This window comes from Cynoglossus semilaevis, chromosome 1, assembly GCF_000523025.1.
Source record: "Cynoglossus semilaevis isolate Cse_v1.0 chromosome 1, Cse_v1.0, whole genome shotgun sequence".
Classification (NCBI taxonomy): domain Eukaryota; kingdom Metazoa; phylum Chordata; class Actinopteri; order Pleuronectiformes; family Cynoglossidae; genus Cynoglossus; species Cynoglossus semilaevis.
Window position 1 is genome coordinate 18192858 of NC_024307.1, and position 21837 is coordinate 18214694.

At 39.4% G+C, this 21837-nt stretch overlaps 2 protein-coding genes across 2 annotated transcripts in view; both read left to right on the plus strand.

The window, feature by feature from the left end:
• The window catches only part of cfd (complement factor D (adipsin)), a 2901-nt gene extending 2383 nt beyond the window's left edge, over positions 1–518 (plus strand). The window contains exon 5 of the mRNA XM_008316228.3: positions 123–518. Coding sequence (XP_008314450.1) covers positions 123–299 — 177 coding nt within the window. The 3' untranslated portion in view covers positions 300–518. The remainder of the gene's footprint in view (positions 1–122) is intronic.
• A 530-nt stretch (positions 519–1048) lies between these two features.
• dnaaf9 (dynein axonemal assembly factor 9) lies at positions 1049–21112 on the plus strand. The gene is made up of 37 exons (XM_008316208.3): positions 1049–1475; positions 2654–2733; positions 2825–2950; positions 3039–3163; positions 3330–3426; positions 3509–3615; positions 3722–3799; positions 3960–4061; positions 4174–4229; positions 4323–4458; positions 4686–4767; positions 4930–4966; positions 5052–5136; positions 5221–5297; positions 5395–5439; positions 5592–5637; positions 5738–5849; positions 6063–6133; positions 6228–6275; positions 6380–6470; positions 6548–6651; positions 6963–7106; positions 7444–7532; positions 7862–7963; positions 8506–8623; positions 8729–8817; positions 8919–9038; positions 9193–9318; positions 11644–11681; positions 12078–12213; positions 12777–12863; positions 14488–14594; positions 15169–15243; positions 16175–16341; positions 16454–16519; positions 17500–17593; positions 18194–21112. Exons 1-37 carry the CDS (start codon positions 1420–1422, stop codon positions 18298–18300), a joined length of 3426 nt encoding a protein of 1141 aa, XP_008314430.1. The 5' UTR covers positions 1049–1419; the 3' UTR covers positions 18301–21112.
• The last annotated feature ends 725 nt before the right edge of the window (positions 21113–21837 follow it).

The following is a 21837-nucleotide window of genomic DNA, read 5'->3' on the forward strand; positions in this document are numbered from 1 at the left end:
GGTGTTTGTGTTTAAAAAAACCCAGGGGGAGGAGGGTATAACCACCCCTCCTCCCCCCTGCCTCTGGGCTTATTCACACTCCATACACTGCTTTCATTCACGGAGAACGTCTTGTGCCTCAGGGTGATTCTGGAGGTCCTCTACTCTACCAGGGAGTTGTAGTCGGTGTCACTTCCAATGGTGGGAAGAAGTGTGGGCAGTTAAAGAAACCCGGAATTTACACCATCGTCTCCCGCTACACTGAGTGGATCGACAGCATCATTGGTTCACAGCCCACTGCAGCACCACAGAGCACTTAAATAAAGTTTCCCTCTTTCTCATTTCATCTCTAAACATCTCTCCACTTTCATTTTGCATTTTCTTTACTGCTTTAAGTAGTGGTTTGAAAAAAAAATCTGATTCAGATTCAGACTCATATTATCACAAACTGTATAAAAACAACTGCACCAGAAAAATATTGTATAAAATAAACTCTTTTTCACCATTCTTAATAAAGAAACACTGATGGCACTCAGAAATGCGTTTGTTTGTAGTTTTCTCTCTCTCATTGATTTACCTGAGAATATATAAAACAAAATAATTTAACTTATATTATCATAAACTATATTATCTTAAACTTTACATATAAACTAAACGAGTTGAGCTGTGACCTGACCTAAGTTTCAATTTTTTTAACTATGGTACACTTAACTCCCTCTAGTGGTATACTGGAATAACTAGGTGAAACCTCTTTAAGAAAACAAGACGGTCCAGTCACCTTCCACTTGCTTCGGTTTATATAATAATAATAATAATAATAATAATAATAATAATAATAATAATAATAATAATAATAATAATAACATTTGTATAATGTGGCTGATACAATAATTAACAATGTTACAGGGTTGGCTCACGACAAACAACTATTCAATTAAACTGGAATAATTGTGTACTCGACCAGAATCTTCAAAAAAAGCAGCTCACTTCCACAGTTCGAGCTGATGTAGAATTTCTCCCCACAGTGAACGATTACTGAGGGATTGCACCATCACTGCTACAGCTGTGGCTGCTGCTGCTGTCAGTACGGACCAGAATACAAGCAGCTCGGGGTTATATCTGGAGAATTTAAGAACGTAAAGTTTTTATATCTGTTTGATTATGTTCATTCACATTTTTCTACGAAAAATGAGAATTATAGAAGTCTGAATAAATTCACAAACACTCGGTTTTACTGTTATGACTGGCCTGGAGTCTAACCAGAACACCATCCCACCCCTGTTTGGCTGTAATGGTTTGGTCCGTTGCTGTGCTGTTGTTGTGTGTGTAGATGTTTCTCCAGGGTGATGGAGGCGAAGATGATTTAGTCACTTCTGACTCAAAACGTTGAAAGAAACATTCACTCAGCTGTCGTAATTAAGAACCACAACAGTCGTGAAAATGTCCGGTATAAGGACAGTAAACGGAAAAGTGTCAGGAGTGAATCCGGCCGTCAGGTAAAATCAAACTGTTTACCCAAGCTAACAAGCTAACATTAGCATCAACGGCTGCAGCCGTTTATTTTGCAATGCTACAACAACAGTGTTCTAATTACCCGACGAGACACATTGACATTGATTCTATAAAGATAAGGGCCAGTGAACAGTAATAACTCTAAAATAATAATAAGGTAGTAGATATACGTGGCCATAACTAATGTTAGCGTTAGCTGAACGATAGTTTTATTCCTGAAAATCAAATGTGAGCGTTAAAAGATGACTTTTTAATTAATTGAATTTCAGATTTTCATGTCAGAAATTCTAATTACCCTTTCATATGTAACAACAAACGGTTATAACTGGCAGTGTAATATTAGCTATAACGTAATTATTTTGCAGACTAATTAAAGTTGATGTACTTTGGCCGAGTAAATATAACGCGACGCCGGGATCTTGATAAAACCAGAGCTAATGTACGAATACAAGTTTATTTTATTTAACAATAGATTGACATTAGGCCTGAGTATATGAATGGTTTAGACAATGTCATAGCAACGATTGTTACACGGGTCACAACAATATTAAAAATAAAAAGTGCACACTGCACACCTGAGGTCTCCAGCTCGTATTTATCGTTACATATTTAATATATGGCGATTAAAAAATGGCCTGAACAAAAGCATAAAAACTATGTCATAAAGAATAAGTCGAACATACATATGGAAGTTTTCACTTTACTGAATTCAATAAGCTTTTTTTTTTTAAAAAAAAACCTCGAGTGTTATTTATAAAAAGTTTCTGTTTGTTGGCTGTTTCCTTCTTCATTGTGATTCATCTTTCTCATTTAGACGTTTTGTTAAGGTCAGCTTCAGAGTAAAGGTTTTTCCCATGCCTTCACTCTAGCTGACACTGCACAGAGAATGATGTGTAGTGTTTACAAAAAAACAACATCATCTTGCCAATAAAGCCTTTATCATTGAAAATCAGTATTTAACAAGTTCGTCTGAGGTCTTAACACTGCAAAACAGCTCCACAAGAACAAGCAAAATATTCTTGCCTTTTTAAAAAATAAGTAAAAATGTACCACTGTATAATTAATGTTGCAGCAAAGTTTTAAATTTATTAGTTTTCCTTTCAGCAAAAATGCGTATCTTAAGTGTATGAAGTTGTAATGTAAGTTTCCCTGTGTTTTTCAGCTGCTGTCGTCTCCGTCAGGTCCAGTCTCTGCTCTGTGAACCTGGAGCTACAACTCCTGATGGCATCCTCTGCTCTCTTGGTATGTCTACCCTCAAAACCAATGGAGACGTTGTTCCCACCAAACATGAACGAAAAGGAGTTGCATAAAAAAATATGCTTTTCTTTTTCAGGCATTGAGAGCAGATACAATGTCGGCTGCACGGAACTGGCCAAGTACCTGTTCTATGGACTGTATGGACAGAATCCTGTGACTCTGGAACACAGTCTTGATGAATTCCCTGAAGAAATGCTGGACGGTAATTTACTGTGCTATTCCTGAGATTTTGGCTTTAATCTTTCCCTCTACTATGACTTTCAGAACGTTTTTATTTTATGATTTTACAGATGTTATCCTGCTGATCAAGGCTGACTGTGTTCATCTGTACTGCAACCCACTCAACTACACTTACCTGCTGCCCTATGTCTCACATTGGAGGAACCTGCATCTGTACTGCATGACAGAAGCAGAGGTGAGCAGGACCTCCTCCTTCTCCTCTACTGTCTAAGTTTGATCTAGAAGGGCTTTTTCAAAAGTCCCATTGTAGCAGTTCATTGTTTTATATAAAATAATTTTTCCTGATGACAGCTCCTTTTTTAGGATAATATTATTTTCTATTTTCCTTCATCCACGCACAGTATGAAGATGAAGAAGCAGCAGAGGAATTTAAAATCTCCAGTTTTGTGTCAATGGTGCAGGACTGTTACAACATTGGCGTTCCTTACAGTGCCCAAGGTACAAACAAATTAACACTATATGTATTGTGATTGTATCTGACTTGTTAGCTGGTCTGGACTCGCTTTCCTATTTTTTTCAGGACATATCCAAAAATTTGACATGTTCATGGTGGAGAAATGGCCTCTGATCCAGGCCTTTGCCCTGGAAGGCATTGGTGGAGGAAGCTTCTTTACACTAAAATACAAGGTCAGTTTTAAATGGGAATACAATTTAGTTTGATTAAGATGTTACTTGTAGTTTTGTGTTTGTAATTGTGTGTTTTTTATATTAAAAATGATCTTTAATCTTTCAGTTGATGGACATTAGTGAAAAACTGTGGCAGATTTACAATAGACTGGACCCAGTGTCTCTGGACAGTCTGTTGGCTGAGGTAACGTTGTAGTTTGGTTGGTTTGATATACGTTAGCATTAAAAACGTTTTATTAATATTTGTAACTCAAGTATTTGGACTTTACTGTTTGGGCAGAGGTTTTTATTTTATTTCTTCTAACCTTCTTTAATGATCAAACTTTGATGGTCTTGTATTCCAGGACCTGATAAGTTTTGAAAAACAATGGAGTCACTTTTTCTCCAGCATGGACCTGGAGAGTCACCTTTCTATCCTGGAACTATCTGAAGCTCAGGCAGGAGAGGTCAGTTCTAACACACATGGTTCCACGACAACTTAATGTATACGACTAATTCAGGCCAAACAGCGTTTTAAAAGGTTTCTGTAATTTCTTTGTTTCTTTTATACACTTACAGGCTTTCCGTACATATTACTGTCATGGACTGATCTCCAGCAACATTACAGATAAAAGGTATCAGTATCTTTTTTATGTTGACCATATTGCTCATCCATTGTTGAAATTTAACAGGGACTTCACTTCCTTCCTCCTTGCTTCCTTTTTCAGTAAAAATCTGCAGCCGTTTGTGCTGTTTGGAAAACATTCCTCATCAGAAGATTTGGAGAACTATTCCTTCAGCTTTCCATCAGAGAGTCATCAGGTCAGAAACACAGGATGTCATGGATCTGCAGCCACGCAAATGGTAGGTTGATATTTGTGTTCAACCTGCACCACCCAGTTAATCCACCCAGGCACTGGGTGAAATGTAGGGTCATATACAGTACCACATTAGCAAAGTTTATCATTAAACCTACCCTTCCAGGAATTATGTGACCATTGATCTGTGTGCTCAATGGTGTGTGACTGGAACATGAGCCTGACTTCATGATGCATAAAGTCAAACAGAGTATCCTGATGTTTTCCTCTTAGATTCTTCAGTGTGTGGCTCCTAAAGGACCTCTGTCCTGCTCTAGAACGTATTTCTTTGGAACCACCCATTCTCCTTACCTTGGTGAGAACTCTATCCTGGCTTCACTGAAAGGTCTTCAGTCTAATGTGTTTTAACTGTTTTACCTTACATATATTTGAGACTATGAAGCTTGAATGTTTCAAAAATGTTGAATTTTACCAGAAAGATGTTTGGAAAGTACTTTCCCTTTTTTTTCTTTCACAGGAAATCAAAAGACAGAGCAGAGAAGGACTGAGGCATTGTACGTGGTTCATATTTAGATTTAGTTGATAATGTTTGTGAAGAATAATGTTTCAATCAAAGCAACTGATTTTTCTTGTCCTCAGACTCTTGTCCCAGGTTTATTCAGCTTCTATCCAGTCAGTTCTTTCTGGAATAGAATGCTACTCCTGCACGTCCAGTGTTCCTAAGGTCAGAAACACAGACTCTTAATTTCATCCTTTTTCATTGTCTCTCAGTTTGGAGTCAGTTTTTAATGAACATTTGTTCTTACAGGCTAAGGATGTGGCTGAGAACACCTTCTTCATGGCTTTGGACGCCATGAATTTAAGTCAGTATCGCAGTGTTCTCAGGTACTGATGGATTTTAACTGTAGGAAACTTTTAGTCAATCAGGAAATGAGACGTACTGTTTAAATCTCTCTGACTACGGTTGTTTTCTCCTCTTAAGGTCCAAATGTAAATTCCACATCCAGGCTGTTAACAAGCAGGGCAGGTATGTTTGTGTTTGTGTCATTTACAGTATTTTGTAAGTATTATTAAATGAAAGTGTCCTTCAGGCCTTTACAGCAGCAGCAGCAGCTGGAGACTGTTTGATTGTTACCTGACTCTTAATGACCACAAAAGCTGACATTTTTATTTTTATAGGATTATTCCTTTAACGGATGAAGAAAGTCGTTATGCAGTTAAAACAGTTAAGTGTTAGAACAGTATTTCTTCTTATCTTTTATCATTTCAAATATAAAGCATAAGATTTTTAAGATTTTGTTTTTCTGACCAACTGTTTTATTCAGGCATCCATGACTATTGTGGACATCCCTAAACTGCAGACAGACTCTGAGCATCTGGGCTCTGTTGTCTTCTCTGAGTCCTTCTTGGAGTCAAGTATCAACATTCAACAAAAAGGTTAAATAAAATGGAACAAATGAAAGTTGACATAAAATGGACCAGTGAATGGTTCCACACAGTTAGTAAGGTTTTAGTGTTGCATCAGAACAAATGTTGTATATTACTGTGGATTGAAGAACGATGTTCTGACCCATAGGATCACATTATTGCTGTCTGTCATCCTGTGGTTGATGCTGCCTGTCATAATAATATGTTTTTTTTGTCCTGCAGATGGCACTGTGTCCTCAGACAGCTGCTACACTATCCTGACCACCTCTGTGCCCCGCTATGCCTGCTGGATGGTATGTTGATAGCTGAACATACTGTGTGTGTGATACATAAAATATGCAGTACTGACTGATGCTGATGCTAAATGTGTTTCTGCATCATTTTAAGATGGAGTCTGATGTGAAGCAGTCAGAGCGAGCTCAGCATGTCATCAAGGTACAAGTCCCAGGATGAACTGGATCTGTATATATGTTATATGTGACATGTCTGTTGTACATCTTTAAAATACAACAATGACCTTGAGCATTGGTTCTAAACAGAACGAGGAAGACTGCTGTTTGGGATCGGCCCTGACTGGAGCAGATGTAGCCTATGTGTTCTCCAGAAGTCAGCTGTCAACTCCTGAAGAAGGTAACACAGTCACATCACTTGATATCGCTCTGGGGAGTCTGAATTGTTTCAAGAATGTATTTCTCTTGTTTTTCTAGGGAAGATAATGTTCTTCTCTGAGGGACTCATGTTTCTTCATTCTCAACACGGAAGCATCACTCTCTCAAAGGATCACATTAAGAACATCAAGCTCTATGACCCGGTGTGTTTCTTTGTCTTCTGTGTTTTGTTTTTTTTCAGAGCACTCAAGTTATTGACTTTAACTTTGACAATGATAACGATTGTAAACATTAACCAATATAGTTTTGATAACCAGAAAGATATTTGAGCCATTTTAGTCAGTAATAAATGGAGCCTGAAATATGAATAATTATTAGCTAAATATAAGTCCAAAGTACAGCTGAAGATCTAAAATATACATGCAAAAAACCTTAATGTACAACTAACCTATTATTTGTACTGACAAATAACAACCATTTGTTGAATATCGCCTGTGTCCTTGTCTGTGACCAGGACTCCTGCTCTGTGGCCTCACTCTTTGTGGAGTACCACAGCACTTTTCTGCCCCACCTCCCATTTCCTCTCCACAGCTCAGACCAGTGCCTGGTCTTTGCCCTTCAGCCAAGGTCCAAAGGTCACAGGAGCTTCTACACCAAGGTCAGAACCTTCAGAGTTACTGCATGTTTTGAGAACTCAGCAATATGTTAATGCTAACCATAAACTAGATATTAAAGCTTTAAATACATCCTATTTCTGTCACTCGTGTGTGTGTGTGTGTGTGTGTGTATTGTTGCAATACAGTAAATAAAAAAACATGTTGCTTAACATGATCAAGTCAAAGTGTTTCATCAGGGATGTTTTTGGATTAAGATCTGGGCCTTGTTTTTATGGTTTTTTAATGATGAGTAAATTCTGAAATGATCTGACTTTCATAAATACTCGTGAACATCACATCTTTATCTTTATTCGAATGAAATGTTGCCTCTTGGCCCAGGTTTTGTCAGTTTGGCAAAAGTCGGAAGAATCTGGACTCATCCTGCAGCTGCTGGACCAAGAGAAGATGACTGGGATCCAGCAAGGCATGTGAGTAAAACTTTGTCTTTTTTTTCCACCTCCTTCTTATTTTTTTCTCTTTTTTATTATTCCTCCTCCCTGTACTCCTTCTGCCTTTTCAACTATTGTTTCACCAACCTTCTCATCATCCATCTCCTTCAATGTATTCATGATTCTTTTCTGGCTTCTCACATTTTAACCATCTCAAACTTGTTTCTTCAAACTACTGAATCTTTTCTTTTTTTTTGTTTCCAACAAAACACCCCAGCATCTGTCATTTCCCTCTGTCCATCTGTCTACGTTGTTATTTTTCATTAACAACTAGATGTTGCTGAATGTAGTCAACGTATTTCTTGCAGGTACACCAGGCTACAGAAGCTGCACCACAGCCAGGAGCCTCCAGTGGCCAAACGTAGAGGACACCTGAAGTCTTCCTACTCCCAGCTGCCAGAACAGGACATGTTAGTACACACATAGTGGAGATGTGAGGAGATAGTGTTAATAAAACCTGATGCCACCATGGGTATTGCTTAATCATGAGTATGTGTTCCTAAAATAGTATCCAGGCCACTCTCTCTTGATACGCTGTTTTCATCACTCCTGACACTCGAAAGCTCTTTCCTGCTGGGAGGAAAAATGATCTCTGTTAATTTAGTTTTGAGATTTAGCCCAAAATAAACAGTTTGTTTCTAATCAGTGAAGCTTAAACAATGAGAACAGTGTGTAAGAGTATCTCAGCACCCCCTGACAGCTTCTTAGTCCTTCTAATTCAATCCTAAATCTGCCAAAGGTATAATTAGACACCCAACTGTTAGGTTCCAAAATTAACATCACATCCTGAGCTTCTGCACAGCAGCAGTCAAATTTCTGATGGCTCTGCTCCACCAGAGATAAAGTATGATTTTAATTTCTACTGCACCCCCACAACCAATGTAAATGGTCCTGTGGAATGAAGCATGATGATTATCACTCAGGTGTTGTGCACTTCACTGCTCTTTCCCAGGTTTCTGCAGCACTTTGCCCTGAGCAGCATCAGTCAGGAGCCCATTCTAAGTGAGCACCTGGGAGCACTGTTCCCTTCTGCAGAGATGAAGAACACAGTGGGTGGACAGGGAGAGAAGGTCAGCACTTCTGGATCATGCTCTTGGAAAAGTGACGTTGAAGTGAAGTTGAGTATATACAATGGACTGTACTGATAAAGTGGCTTCTGAATGTGTGGACCACAGGTCATCGTCACCGTCATCACTGGACTGCCGGGCAGCCACAAAGAGAGACTCTGCGACTTCCTGGTCCAGCTGAACAAGGATCATGGACGGTAGGAGTGAATTCAACTGATGACACACTTCCTGTACTAGTTGTAGAATAAAAGCACCATAAGAAATACTTCATTGGTACCCATCTTCATGTGATCTGTAGGTGGGTGGTGTACAAACCTGACAGCTTCTCAGCCTCTCACCTCCAGCGGTATTTATCCAGCCTCCTGCAGAGCCAGAGAGGCCCAGGAGGGAAACCCCGTCTGTTGGTGCTCTCACCTGGGTAAGACCACCTGCTGAGCAGCTGCTAGTGCTGCTCAGAAGTTTCCCAGAAGAGCAGAGTTGAACTTCAACATTTTTTTTTCATCATACCACAGAAATTTACATTCTTGCATCTGTGCTTTCTGAGAGAACTCAAAAAGTTCCTTCTTCTTCAGATACACCGATGTTCTGGATATCGTCAAGGCTTTGCTCCTCCATCCTGACCCAGTTATCCGAGCAGGTTTCACCATTGGTGCTGTCACTGCCTGTGTGGAGCCACTGGCTTCTTGCTTGGAGCACAGGTGACATTTTTCTTGACATCTGCACTTTTTTGCAATCTACTGCTCTATGCTGCTACTGGTGCAATGTTCTGAATTATTCTTAGGTTTTGATGCTATTTAGAAGCAATTTTATTAAAATGATGTAGTTTTAATTTTGATTATCTGTCTTCAGCTGTTTTTACCTAACCTCACAAGCTTTACTGGGTTTTTTTCTTTGTCCCTGTTATGAGAATTAGATGTTTGAAGGACACTTTCCCTTCAGTCCCTGCTGATTATATTTATTAAGTTTGTTTATATCACTGCTGCAGCACTGGAAAACAGCCTGTTAACTGCAGTGGTATGTGATAGTGGCTGTGAGGAGCAGTTCAGCCGCTCTGTGGCAGCGAGCTGAGAATCTCAGTAAGCTGCCTCTAAAGCCTGTAACAAAGACAGAGTCCGATTGAATATGTAGCTGATCCTCACCGTGAAAGAGAGCAGCCTTGAGTTTTAATAGCTGGAAAATCTCATGTAACCTCGTCCTGGAAACATCTACAGCTTCTGCACTTTATCAACATCCGACCTTGTCTGTCATCAACCGCTCTAATTGAACAGAAATACCATTCCCCCTCAGAAGTTCACCTTTGTTACACTGATAGTACCACCATCGCCTGAATTCATGAGAGGGACATGCAAACAGCCTGTTATTCTGGTAAAAAAAAATTAAACATGTATGAATATAAATATACAAATATTATAAATGTGAAGTTATCTAGTTATGAAACAAGTTCACTCCGACAGATAAGAAGCAGGCAGTTGGTGTTTGCTACTCTGTGTGATCTCACATTTTGAGAATATGCAGATTCATAAACACAGAGGAAACCTCCTCAGTGTAAGGAATCTGATAAGAAAAGGAACGTTTGGAGAAAAACATTTTTGCTGAAGAGCATTTTGTTTAGAGGTTGGTTCACCAGTGTCCATGGCTGACAGTGTAAGTTGTTTCAAAGCCCAGTGTCCATGGCTGACAGTGTAAGTTTCAAAGGCATTCTTCCACAACAAAATCAGAATTTAAATTCCTAAGGTTTCTATTTTTTTTTTTTTTTTGCAGAGCTCGGGCTGCGAACATGTGATTTTGTATTAGTTCCAATTTCAGCAAGAAGATAAGAAAAACTTATTGCAGAAGGCCCGGTTGGCAGAAGGAATGTGAAATAAATTTGAGAGTGCCTTTAAACACTGCGGTACCTCTCATTTATCATATTTAATAAATAAAATGATTATGTAGCATGCCTGTATAAATATTAAAGCAGGAGGTCTCTCATATGTTTTCCCTGCACGTTTGTTTTTGATAACAAATCACGAGGCTGTTTGTGAGCTGGAGAAAATGTGCAGTAATAGTTCATTTTAATTGGTCAACTGTAGCTGATCTCTGACTCTTCCTCTGCAGGGATCTTCACTGACCCGTCTAGCACTAATTGGGTGTTATGGTAAAATCAGCTCAGATGTGACTCCCCCCCACGCAACCCTGTAATCCTCAGACGTCAGGGTCTTCCTCATCAGTCAGCCCACATCCATTCTTTTTTATAGATGCAGACACTTTATTATATCAGGACAAGAAAGATGAATGTCTTATAAAAGGCTCCTCCTCCTCCTCTTCGTCATCTTCCTCCTGCAGCCATTCCACCATCCTCTCAGCTGCAGGGAAAGTACCATCATACGTCTGAAGGAGAAAGAAAACTTGACCCGCGCAGTGTAGCACTGATGGATTTAAAACCTCGGGATAAATTATGTTTGGAATAAATTAGATTACAGAAAGCTTTTACCTTAGTAAGGTGCCAGTTACAGTCGGGACGTCTTCTCTGAAAAACAACCCATAAATAATGTCAGTCTCATTAGGCCAGGACCAGAACATAATATTAGACTGTTTATGGCTGTAAGTCTTTGGCAGACAGCCATTAGTCATTAATAAAGTTGTTGTTAGTTATGATAATGAAGAATAGAATGGGAGATTGAAATGTATTCTTTTGGATTCACTTGGTGAGCTGTGGGAAGCTGGAGAATCAAAGTTTTAATTTCAGTAAATAATTAACTGAAATTAGAAGTCACTGTTTTTAGAATCTGAGGAACAGTTCAGAGGAACCTTTGTTGTTCCTCATCCCTGCAGTGGAGGACACAGAGTACCTGGTACTGTCCTTTTTACCAGTTTCTGCAATGAAAGTGCTAAAGAAAATTTAAACGTTTTAACCAAACAGACTGCAAACAGTCTGACTGTGTAGAAGCAGAAACCACTTTATTTCCCCCTTTTTTTCCTGTGAGTGATCGTTACATTTTAATTTTCATGTGGCCTGTTTTTGATTTTCCATCTCATTTTAGGTTTACTTTCCCCAAGATGTTGGAACAGTGCAGCCAAGGTGAGAGTTTTATTTACAGAGATGCAGATTTAACCATTCAACCACTACAACAACATGTTGGTCAATGAAAATTGCTCCTACAAAACATAATTACAAAAATGAAGTAATGAGAGCTCACTCTTAATCAAAACTGTTCTGTTTGAGTTTTAACATTTCCTTTCTGCTACAGTGTATTATTTCTGTTTTGTCAGGATTGCGGCACATTCTCTAAAACCTTATTCAAACAAAGGAACTCAAGTTGAACAAAAAAAAACCATGCCATCTGAAATATGATTTTTTTTTCCTGCAATGGCTGCTACTCTGACACTATTCTTTTAGGAACAAAATAACTGTAACATTTTCTCCTGAAGTCCATGTTCTTCACCCACCCACGGTTCCCTGTTGTGTGTCTGTCAGGTCTTGTGACTACAGTGGTGTTCACTGGCCTGGCAGCAGAGCTGAAGAACCCTCTCATGCAGCATGTTCAGCAGCTGGTACGCTCTGCCAACCCCACTGCTGCCTTTGTACAGGCAGAGAGAGGAGCTGTCACCAGGTAGGAGTCCGCTGCAACTCCTTTACCTGTAATGGAACACGTGGCTCAGGGAGCTGTGTTAGGACCGAGATATTTCTATTTAACATTACACACTGACTTCACGTTGTAAGAACTAATCCACTTTAGGTAAAGCTAAATATAAGGTGTTGTATTAGACAGCTGTAGATCATGGACATAAACAGATCTGCTTGGACAATTCCTGATCACTCAGGACTTGATGAACTTTTAAACAACAGAAAGCAGGAATAGTAAAATGTAGTTGTGTCTGAGTAGCTATTCTTCACAGCGGACCTGTTTGGATTAAGGTCTGTCCTCTTTGTGTGGGTGGGGTCTGGGCTCTAATCCCACCCTTGCTGTGATGTGTTGAGCAGGCACCAAAAATTGTGGAGGTCAAATTTGGTTGTGTGTATATGTACAAACTGGCAATAAGGCTCATTCTTAAAATACATTTTACATCAATAGATCAAATTAAAAAAATAAATAAAAACACATTTTGAATAATAAATGGTGGAGTGTGGGTCATTTAAACTCATTCTAACCTGAACTGTTCTTGTCTTTGTCAGGAGTGAAGATGTTAATCTGATATTGTCCGCCAGCAACTTCAGTGAGCCACAGATGCTTAGGGCACGTTATGTCCTTTATCCTGGATGGTAAGATTCTGCTTCTATGAAGACATACCTTCCTGTTCATCCGCTCATGTGTCATTCCCTAATAATTGTAGACTGGGTCAAGATGTTCTGATGTTGTCAGTAAAAAAAAAAGTGGCTCCAATATTTAATATATATACTTAATACATATACGGCATATAGCCCTGTATGATTAAGGTCCATTGGTTAAATTTTGGATCAGTTTATTTATCACAAATATGACAAAACCTGTTTTCATGTATATTGCTAGAACATAAACCCAAATAACAGCAGGTTGATCTATGAGCTTCACATCTGTTTTTATTTGTGACTAGTTCAAATGATGAAGGTGGAGAAAATTATGAAAAGGTATTATTCACATCCTGCCAGAAATATGTAAAAACTGTGTGAAAGAAAATTGTCATAGAGTTGTACTGGCACACACAGAGACTTCAGACTTGACTTGGACCCGTGCCTCAAACTCTGATTTTGGGACTCGTGAACACTCATTATGTTTTCTTTGTTTGGCATAATAATATTGAGGAAATTTTAAAATGTCTAATGAACTTTCTTCTTTTTTTTGTCATGGTGACCAAGGGAAACACATGATACGTAACATACTGAGATGATGGTAACACTATGGCGACCAGCACATGTGCAGCTAGGTTTGCCAACTGTCCTGTTTTGGCTGGCACATCCAGGTTTTTTTTATCATAATGATTTTGTCTCGTAGGGGACAGCATATGTCCTGTTTTCCCCTGTTGTTATAATCTCATGGAACACTGCTTTATAGTCACTCACGATGTGGCGTCACACGTAACAAATCAACGTCACTTCTATTTCCAGTTTACTGGCAAAAACCCTGCGCATAGTCCTGAACATTGAGTGAGCGATTGAGTGCCCAAGCAAGCTATCCTTGGACAATGCATATCTGACTGATATGTATATACACATATATGTCTACACTGTATGTGTATATATGTCCTCATGTTTTTTGCCTGCGACCCCTGCATGTCCTTTTTTCCTCCGTCAGCCGCTGCTTGACATTGATTCCTGAGTCAGCGATCCTCAATCCTCAGAGCTGCCTTCTCTGTTTCCCCCTGGTGCTTAACAGCCACTCGGTGGCAGCAACAGGGTATCGGCCACTGATTGCCGTAAAGCCCCTTAGGGAATCTTGTGTTCTTTCACTAGCAGCTTGCTGGCTGCTCAGTAACAAGCTGTTGGCCGTGCAGTTGCCATGTACACACACGGGGTCTCCTTGGATCTGGTCCATTTGGGCCTTCATGCCTCAGTGGTCAGCCTAATATGAACCTCTGCCCCCCACATCCACAAACACACAGATTATACTCTGGGTATCTGTTGATAGAGTCTGTTGATTCACCTTTTTTCCACCTCTCAATTCCCGTCTACTCTGAGAGCTTTCTTAACTCGTAATCCCAGACTAACTTGTTAAGATTCCACTGACAAAGTCGTCCATCACTTCCTCAGTTATAACTAAACAAACTCCTTTCACTGGCTGCTTTCCTCTGAGCAGTTGGTGCAGTAAACAAATCTCAGCCAGAGAGAAATGTAGCACAAACACTTGGCTCGTCCACGACTTATTTTTGACACTGTTTGTCTAATGGAGTTATGGTCTTCTGTGTTTCAGGTGCAAAGGACGTTTTCTCTCTGGTTCAGGGTCTCTGGTCCTCAACCAGCATCACCTGGCTTTTAACCGTCCACTGGAGAGGGATCTGTTTGTGACTCGCTGCAAAGGTGAGGGAGGGTTTTCTTTTTTGTTCTCAACATGATAGAGATTCCAGATATGATCCAGCAGATTTTGCCAGTAATTATATAAGCTGCTTTCCCTCCAATTATGGAGATTACTGAAGTCTCAAGTGATTTTTCAGCTATTGCTGTGAAAGAATGTGTGTTTGCCAAACAGTTTCACTGGAAACGGTGGAAGTACTCGATTAATTCTGCGGTTCCTTAAAGACTTCTAAAAGGTTCTGATTGGCATAAAATGTGTTTTAAAAGTTTTAAAAATTGTTCTTTACTCATTACCATTGACAAAATAGTCTTTCTTTATGTTGAGTAATTTATGTGTAAAGACTTATTTTACATATTTTACTTTATCTAATATGTACAATATTTAGTAAGACAGTTTTTTTAGGGGGCTTATAGAAGTATAAAAGAATTGGATGACTAATGAAAATTTAAGCACTAACACAAACCCTTGCAATGGAAAACATGATGTTGTTTTTCAACTGGAAAGAGAAACTTATAAAATAAAATCAATACTGATTTTTAATACGATTTGTGTACAATGATGTTTTTTTTCTTTTTGTAGCCATCAAGTCATCACTAGCACCAAGCCCTTTCCACGGAAACATGTACAATATTTGGGGAAAAGTCCGATTCTCTGGTAATCTGCGTATTTTCATAGAAGCTCATGTTAATTTTTGTAACATTTGTATTTCAGAGACTTCAATAACATACAATTACCTATTGAGAGAAAACTGTTACACATTTCTTTGAAGTGTTTGAACTGTATTTCAATTCCCTACTTTTGGGAATATTTTAGAAAAAGCTGCCCTCAAGGCAGAAACGAAGCTGGTCACGGTAGGAAAGCTGTTAATCGTCAGTCTGCTGTCTGTGGTAGCTATGAGTTCAAAGTTCACTTGTTTGGTTTCCTGAACTCTGTTTCACTGTACCAGGAACCAACCGGATAGTTAGTAAGAGACTAGTAGAAGATATAATAATTAATTACTTGACTGATTTGTTAAATGATTGGTTGGTGTTTCAACAGGCAGACCTTTGTTACCTGATGGTCCCCAGACATCTGGAGTATCGGGTGCCTCTTTTAGAACAGGGGCCACTTGTCATTTAAAAATTACTGTTTAAAAAGTCTGCAACTGCAAGAATTATGGAGCTCCAAAAATGAGTCATTCAGTTTAATTCTTGTTCTTTGTAATAGAAGCACACGTACAATTTTTAGTTTTTGTTTACATACCAAGTTCCTGGTACTAGTGGAAAAGATCATTCTAGAAACAGAAATTCACCTGTTTTTGTTGCTGTTGTTGTCTTTAGGTTATCATCACTTTAAATTCACTCACTCTTATAGTTTTACTGTAGAAAACATCAGACACGTGCTCAGATCATATTTGACATGTTTCAAATCTTGTTTTGTCGCTCACGTGAGTTCTAAATCATTGTGAGAGCGTGGGAGTGTGGACCATATGGATGCTCAGGCATTTACACCTCACCACCAGCATACTGTTAACATATGGAGCTGCTGTAGAAGGTGTCACACGTGGTGAGAACTTTATGTGAACGTTTATTCTGGAACCTGTCAGACTCAGAGCGCAGGATGGAGGTGGGCTTCAACACGGTGAGCGGCAGCCTGAGCATCATCCCAGATCAGAGCGGTGACCACAGACTCAGCAACTGCTTCCTGGTTTTTGATGGCGTGGCTCTGACAGAAGACAGCCTAAAGGACTGGGTCAGGCTGTGCACCAAGCAGGTACACATGAGATTGAAACCCACTCTGACAGACATTTAATCATGAGTCAAATCAGTCAAAAGTCAGAAGAGAAAGCTGTGGTGTGACCTTAGGGCTGTTTCTGATTTTACAGAGAGAGATGAAGAAACCTAAGAAGACCAAAAACACTCTCTCACCACAGGAAATCAAGGCAATCCATGTAAGTGTGCACTATTAGACATATAAAATTGATTTACTCCTTAGTTATGGTGGAATTTGCTGAACTGCATTAAAAGCATTTTAGAATTGTGTTAAGTAGATGTCTTGGCCTGACGAACCAGCAGCTGTTTTGTCTGAGTGTATTATGTTACAAGAATGCACATGAGCACCTCCACACACTTGGTTTTATGTTAGATGCACACACTGTTACACTAGCAGTGAATTTACTGGTGTAAAGTGAGATGCAGCCATGTGGATATAAATCTTGAACTGTTTATTAAAACGGACTGACCTTTCTCAGTCGTCTGTTTGAAGACACGTGGAGAGGTGGTAAATAATTTAGACATTAATAAAACTCAGCACATAAACAGCTTGATGGATCATGTAGTTACCATTTATCTGTTTAGTCCTGATTGATTTGGTCCTGATTCTGATTATCAACGGCACTCACTGAGGCCAATCTGAACCTGCAGAAATACCTGAGTGATAGACCAGAGGTGTGGTGTCATTTCTATACAGCCCCCTGACGAACACCAGTGTCTCATGGTCATTTCATCTGATACCAGAGGCAGAATCACAGTGTTTCTCGGTGGTGGTAGTGAGGAGAAGTGTTCAGACCAGAGGGAAGACGTGATTCAGCTGTTAGCCCAGAGATCAGCTCCACACTGATCACAGACACAGCAGAGTGTTTTTCCCTGGGCCTGCCTCGGGACAAGACACTGATTGGCTCAGCCAGAGTCTAGATTCAAACCCCTGAAGGCAGCTGCTCTCATCTTTTGTGATGTAATGTAGGTTGGTCAGGTAGATCATGAGGAGCTAGCCATTTTAACATGTGCAGAGGCTGAAAAGACTTGAGGCTTGAAAGAGGCTGGAACTGCTGTCAATATGAAAAGTACTGCAAAAGTTACATTCACTTTCAAAAAGTCATTTCTGTGGATCTTTTCAGTGACTAATGTGTTTTTTAAACGTGCTTCTGTTCAGATGAAACGCTGTTTGGAGCCATTGCCACCAGGCTACTTCTACAACGGCTTTCAGTACATGGACATTTTTGGAGAAAAAAGCTGCTTTCATCCTCGTATCCTCTTCATAGTGATAGTGATTTTTACCAAAACACAATTATATGTCTTATATTAAAAGGTTTAATTCTTGTTATTAGTCAGTGGCTTGACAAATACAGTGGAACGTAGTTTTATCTGTTCCACAACAGCACTCATATGTCGATCCGCTTGTATCTCGATTGCAATTTCTCCATTAAAAATAACTAAAAACCAATTAATTCATTCCAGCCCCCCAGAAATATACTATTAATAAATTAAATTAACCCCATCTGAACATCAGAAACTATAGATATATAAAAAAGATATGAGAAATATATTGATAATATAAAATAATAATTTATATATATATATATTATATATTGTTTGTTTGTTTGTGTATTAAACACTAAAATTAATGACAAACTCTGCAGCTGCTTTGGCATCAGAGCTCGCGGCTTCCCCATGCCGTACGACTGACTGGATGCCAGTCCTCGGTTGAGCACTTGTAACTGGATAAATCCTCGTCTCATGAGGACAATCTTGCAGTAACTACTTACTCGTAACTTGGAAAACTGATGTTCTACTCACAGTCTGATCACATCTATGTATCTGTTTCCCGTACATCACTGTTCCCTCAGACATGGAGGAGTTTGTGAAGCAATACATCACTGAGGCCAACAAAGAGATTGAGCTTTTTAATCGTCAGCTGGAACTGCAGGAGCAGCCAGACCTGTTTGGTCCATGATGGAGACCATGTGTTCCACCACCATCTTCAAGTAACTGACCAGAGAGGGAGGGAGGGAGGGAAGGACGGTCCATCATCCAAACACCACTGAATGGTCAATAGATAATTATACTGTTCAGTTAATTTTCTGTCTCCTAATGTGGGGGAGAAGATGACATCATCCACCAGGGGCCACATGACCTTGTCACATGATGGTCATTTGACGCACATAGTGCTGCTAAATGAGCAGTCACTAACCCTTGATCAATGAGTTCATTGTTTTATTTTGGGGATTTTTTTATCAAACCTAGTAAATGAATAGTGTCACTCTGAGTAATTCCATATAAAACTGCTGAACAGTCTGAAACACAGGGCTAACCATTGGCTAAAACCCCAGTGATTGTGACCATGACACTTTCACAATCAGGGAATTTCCAGCCTGCGGCTGCTCCAGCTTCTGCCTTTCTGTTTATCACAGTTGGCAAATGAAAGCCTCTATTTCTGGACAGGCTTGGAGTGCCGTGTGATTCTGGTGAGCTCCCCGGTGGGCTTTCTCAAGAATCGCTCCTCCTCTGTTGTCACCCAATCCACAGCCCACCTGTTGGTTTGTCTGTGCACTGTGCTGCAGCAGAGGGGGAGCTTTTGGCCATCGAGCCGTAAACATTGGACAGCCTGTTGGCTGCACACAACTGATGGATGATGCCATTAATCACATCGCTGTACACCACCCCAGCTCTTTATTTTAGGACTCCTGAAGTGAATCTAATGATTCAGTAGTGCCCTTAAGGAACTCTGTTTGTTACAGTGCTGCTTGACCTCCATGAGAAAACACCTTTTGGTTAAACATTTCTTTTTGTTTTTGCAACTGTGAAAAAGACATTACACCTATGATACATATGGTCAAGGAGAAATGGGGGCAGAATAAGGTCCATTGAGGTTAGGGTTTGGGTGAAGATAAGTAGCACATGTACTAATGGGTATGATGTGTGCTTCAGTATCTGATGAACAGAGTTACCTGAATATTTGCTCTGTGATCGTGAGTGGTACTAACGTTGTTTTCAAGGTTCCTACACAGGTTTCACAGCAGTACATTTAGAATTATAAACTGTGACAAAAAATTGAACTCTAGCTAAAATGACTGATAAGGAGTGAAACTTGTGTGCAGGAACCCTGGTACTGTCTGGAACTTTAACAGATTTCATGTGTCTTTGAGGCAGCAGTGGGGAATTTGAGGTTTAATCACTATTTGAGTTACAAGTTACCAGAGCAGGAAACATTTGAATGACATTTCCAGCAACCAACTTGACCTGTTAGTGACCTCAACCTGACACTGCTGACCCAGTCTGTCCTCCCTTCGAGATTCTATTATAATCCAAAGCCATTCCATTTGCTAGATGTCAGTCAGGAGAGTAGATTAATGACATGGAGATGTTTGCTCTAAATGTTTACCACCCTGGTCTGACCACAGAGATGGTCATAAGACCAACACCAATACATCTCCTTTCTCCGCTGCTTTTACAGTACCAGCAACTGTAGTAGCAGGAACCCCCTAGAGTGTGAGCTTGTAGGCATGTTAGTGTTGTGAAAACCAATTTAAAGTAGACACTTTCCACAGCAGCCTGAACTGTGTTTTGGCATCTGGACAGTCTGTACTTAACAGATGGAACTGTTGAATCGTCACCATCATCACCATGAGCTCAGACCTACCTGCTAACGAGAGAAGAACTCACTGTTTTTAACTTCTCCCTTAAAAAAAAAGATCTTGTACTTGTGAACCAGGTGCTCTGCTCCAAAGAAGACTTCTGTCAGATAGAGCCACCAGGAAGTCTAGAACTTTTAGGAATTTCGGTTCTGTGATCATTTTCCATAACCGAAAAATTGTTTTCATATGAACCTTTTCATACTTGGTGGGAGTTTCTGCAGTGAGTTGTTCTCTTCAAGATATCTATCTGTGTTACTACATATAGTCATACATACATACATATATACATACACATATATAAATATATAGGCATATATATATCTATATGTATGGCATAATTCTCCTGGCATTTTGGGCCAAACAAACTTAAGAGTCCTGCAGCTAGACTATGTGTGCTGCTGCTGAGTTCTAGTTTTTCAGTCTCATCTGCAGTCAAACATTGCACATGAACAAATAAATCTAAAAATGATCCTGATAAAACGGACTGCTGACAGATGAACGACCTGTGTCTTCACCGGCCAGGATAACCTGCAGCACAAATCCTCTGTTGACGAAATGATTACTCTTGATTAGGGCTGATCCTGGCTGAGGGATTCAGAGATAAACTCTGTTTTCAGCAACAGTTGTCCTTATGCAATACTGCAGAGGCTTCACCCTGACAGACAGTAACACTGCTGCCATGCTGACGTAAGGCAGGGGAGCTACTGAAATGATGGTTGACCAAAACCAGTCCTAGAAGAGTCCAGGGTTAGTGTTCGATGTTAGACACTTTTAATATTTAGAACCGTTATCACTGGCGGTGTGTTCACAGCAAAATGAGAAGCACTTTTTTTCTAATGAGACTGCACACAGAAGGATGGATAGAAAACTTCCTTCTCTAATTTTCAATAACCTGCAATAAAAGATGATAATAATAATGAGACAACTGAAAGATAGTAAAGAATTATCATGTGAAACTGAAAAAGCTGGGACACACAAACCCGCTTCTCATTTATGGTGAGCACACTGTACAGTTTATAGTCATTGATATATTAACTTATATAACCAGTTCATCTCTACTATTCTGCACGAGTAAATATCAGCTGGGGTGGGGCGATATGAAAAAAGAAAGTAGTTTAAACTGCAGCACTGCTGGATCTGGTGAAGTCAGCTGTTAGAGATGTATTTCATTTGGAGCGGATTTATTTATTTTGATCAAAAACAAATTGGAAAATGTTAGAAATGACTTTTTTTTACTATTTGAAGACAGTGTAAACCTTGATCAAAAACAAATTGGAAAATGTTACTATGTTACTATTTGAAGACAGTGTAAACAAGAAAGAAATGTATTTGTTACATTTTTTAACAGTTATCTAATCTTAAAAGATGACAGTAATTATATATATGTATAAACTAAACAGGCAAAAAAGGAAAACAAAAACACAAAGTGCTATTTGTTTTGACTTGATCATTTTTACATATCGTTCCACCCTATGGTGAAATGTCACGCAAGGCATGAAATCACTTAAATTTAAACAAATTAAGCCTTTCACCAAACTGGTAAAAATGAGAGAATATGAAAATGTTTATTTTATATATCTGCAAAACAAAGTCAAATGACCTCAAAGCTTATCATATTTTTGTAACTGTGAATTAGAAATTTTAAATGTAAAAATATTTCCTCGCACAAGCTACTAAAGGCTAATTGCAGAAAAATCTTGTTTTTGTACGAAAATCAAAGAGAAAAATCCTGAGGAGAAACTGATGGATGCTGAGACCTCAGCTTTCTCTGATCCAACAGTGCCTTGGCCGCAGTGACAGAACAGGCAGCAATGAAACGCTACCTTCACAGCTCCATCCTCCTCCTGGCAGCAGGA

Bases quoted from the DNA above. Each gene is read 5' to 3' on its own strand.
- dnaaf9 (XM_008316208.3), top strand. From the start codon at position 1,420: ATGTCCGGTATAAGGACAGTAAACGGAAAAGTGTCAGGAGTGAATCCG. The intron at 9,319-11,643 runs GTGACATTTTTC...ATCTCATTTTAG, and splicing joins GCTTCTTGCTTGGAGCACAG to GTTTACTTTCCCCAAGATGT. The intron at 12,864-14,487 runs GTAAGATTCTGC...TCTGTGTTTCAG, and splicing joins TATGTCCTTTATCCTGGATG to GTGCAAAGGACGTTTTCTCT.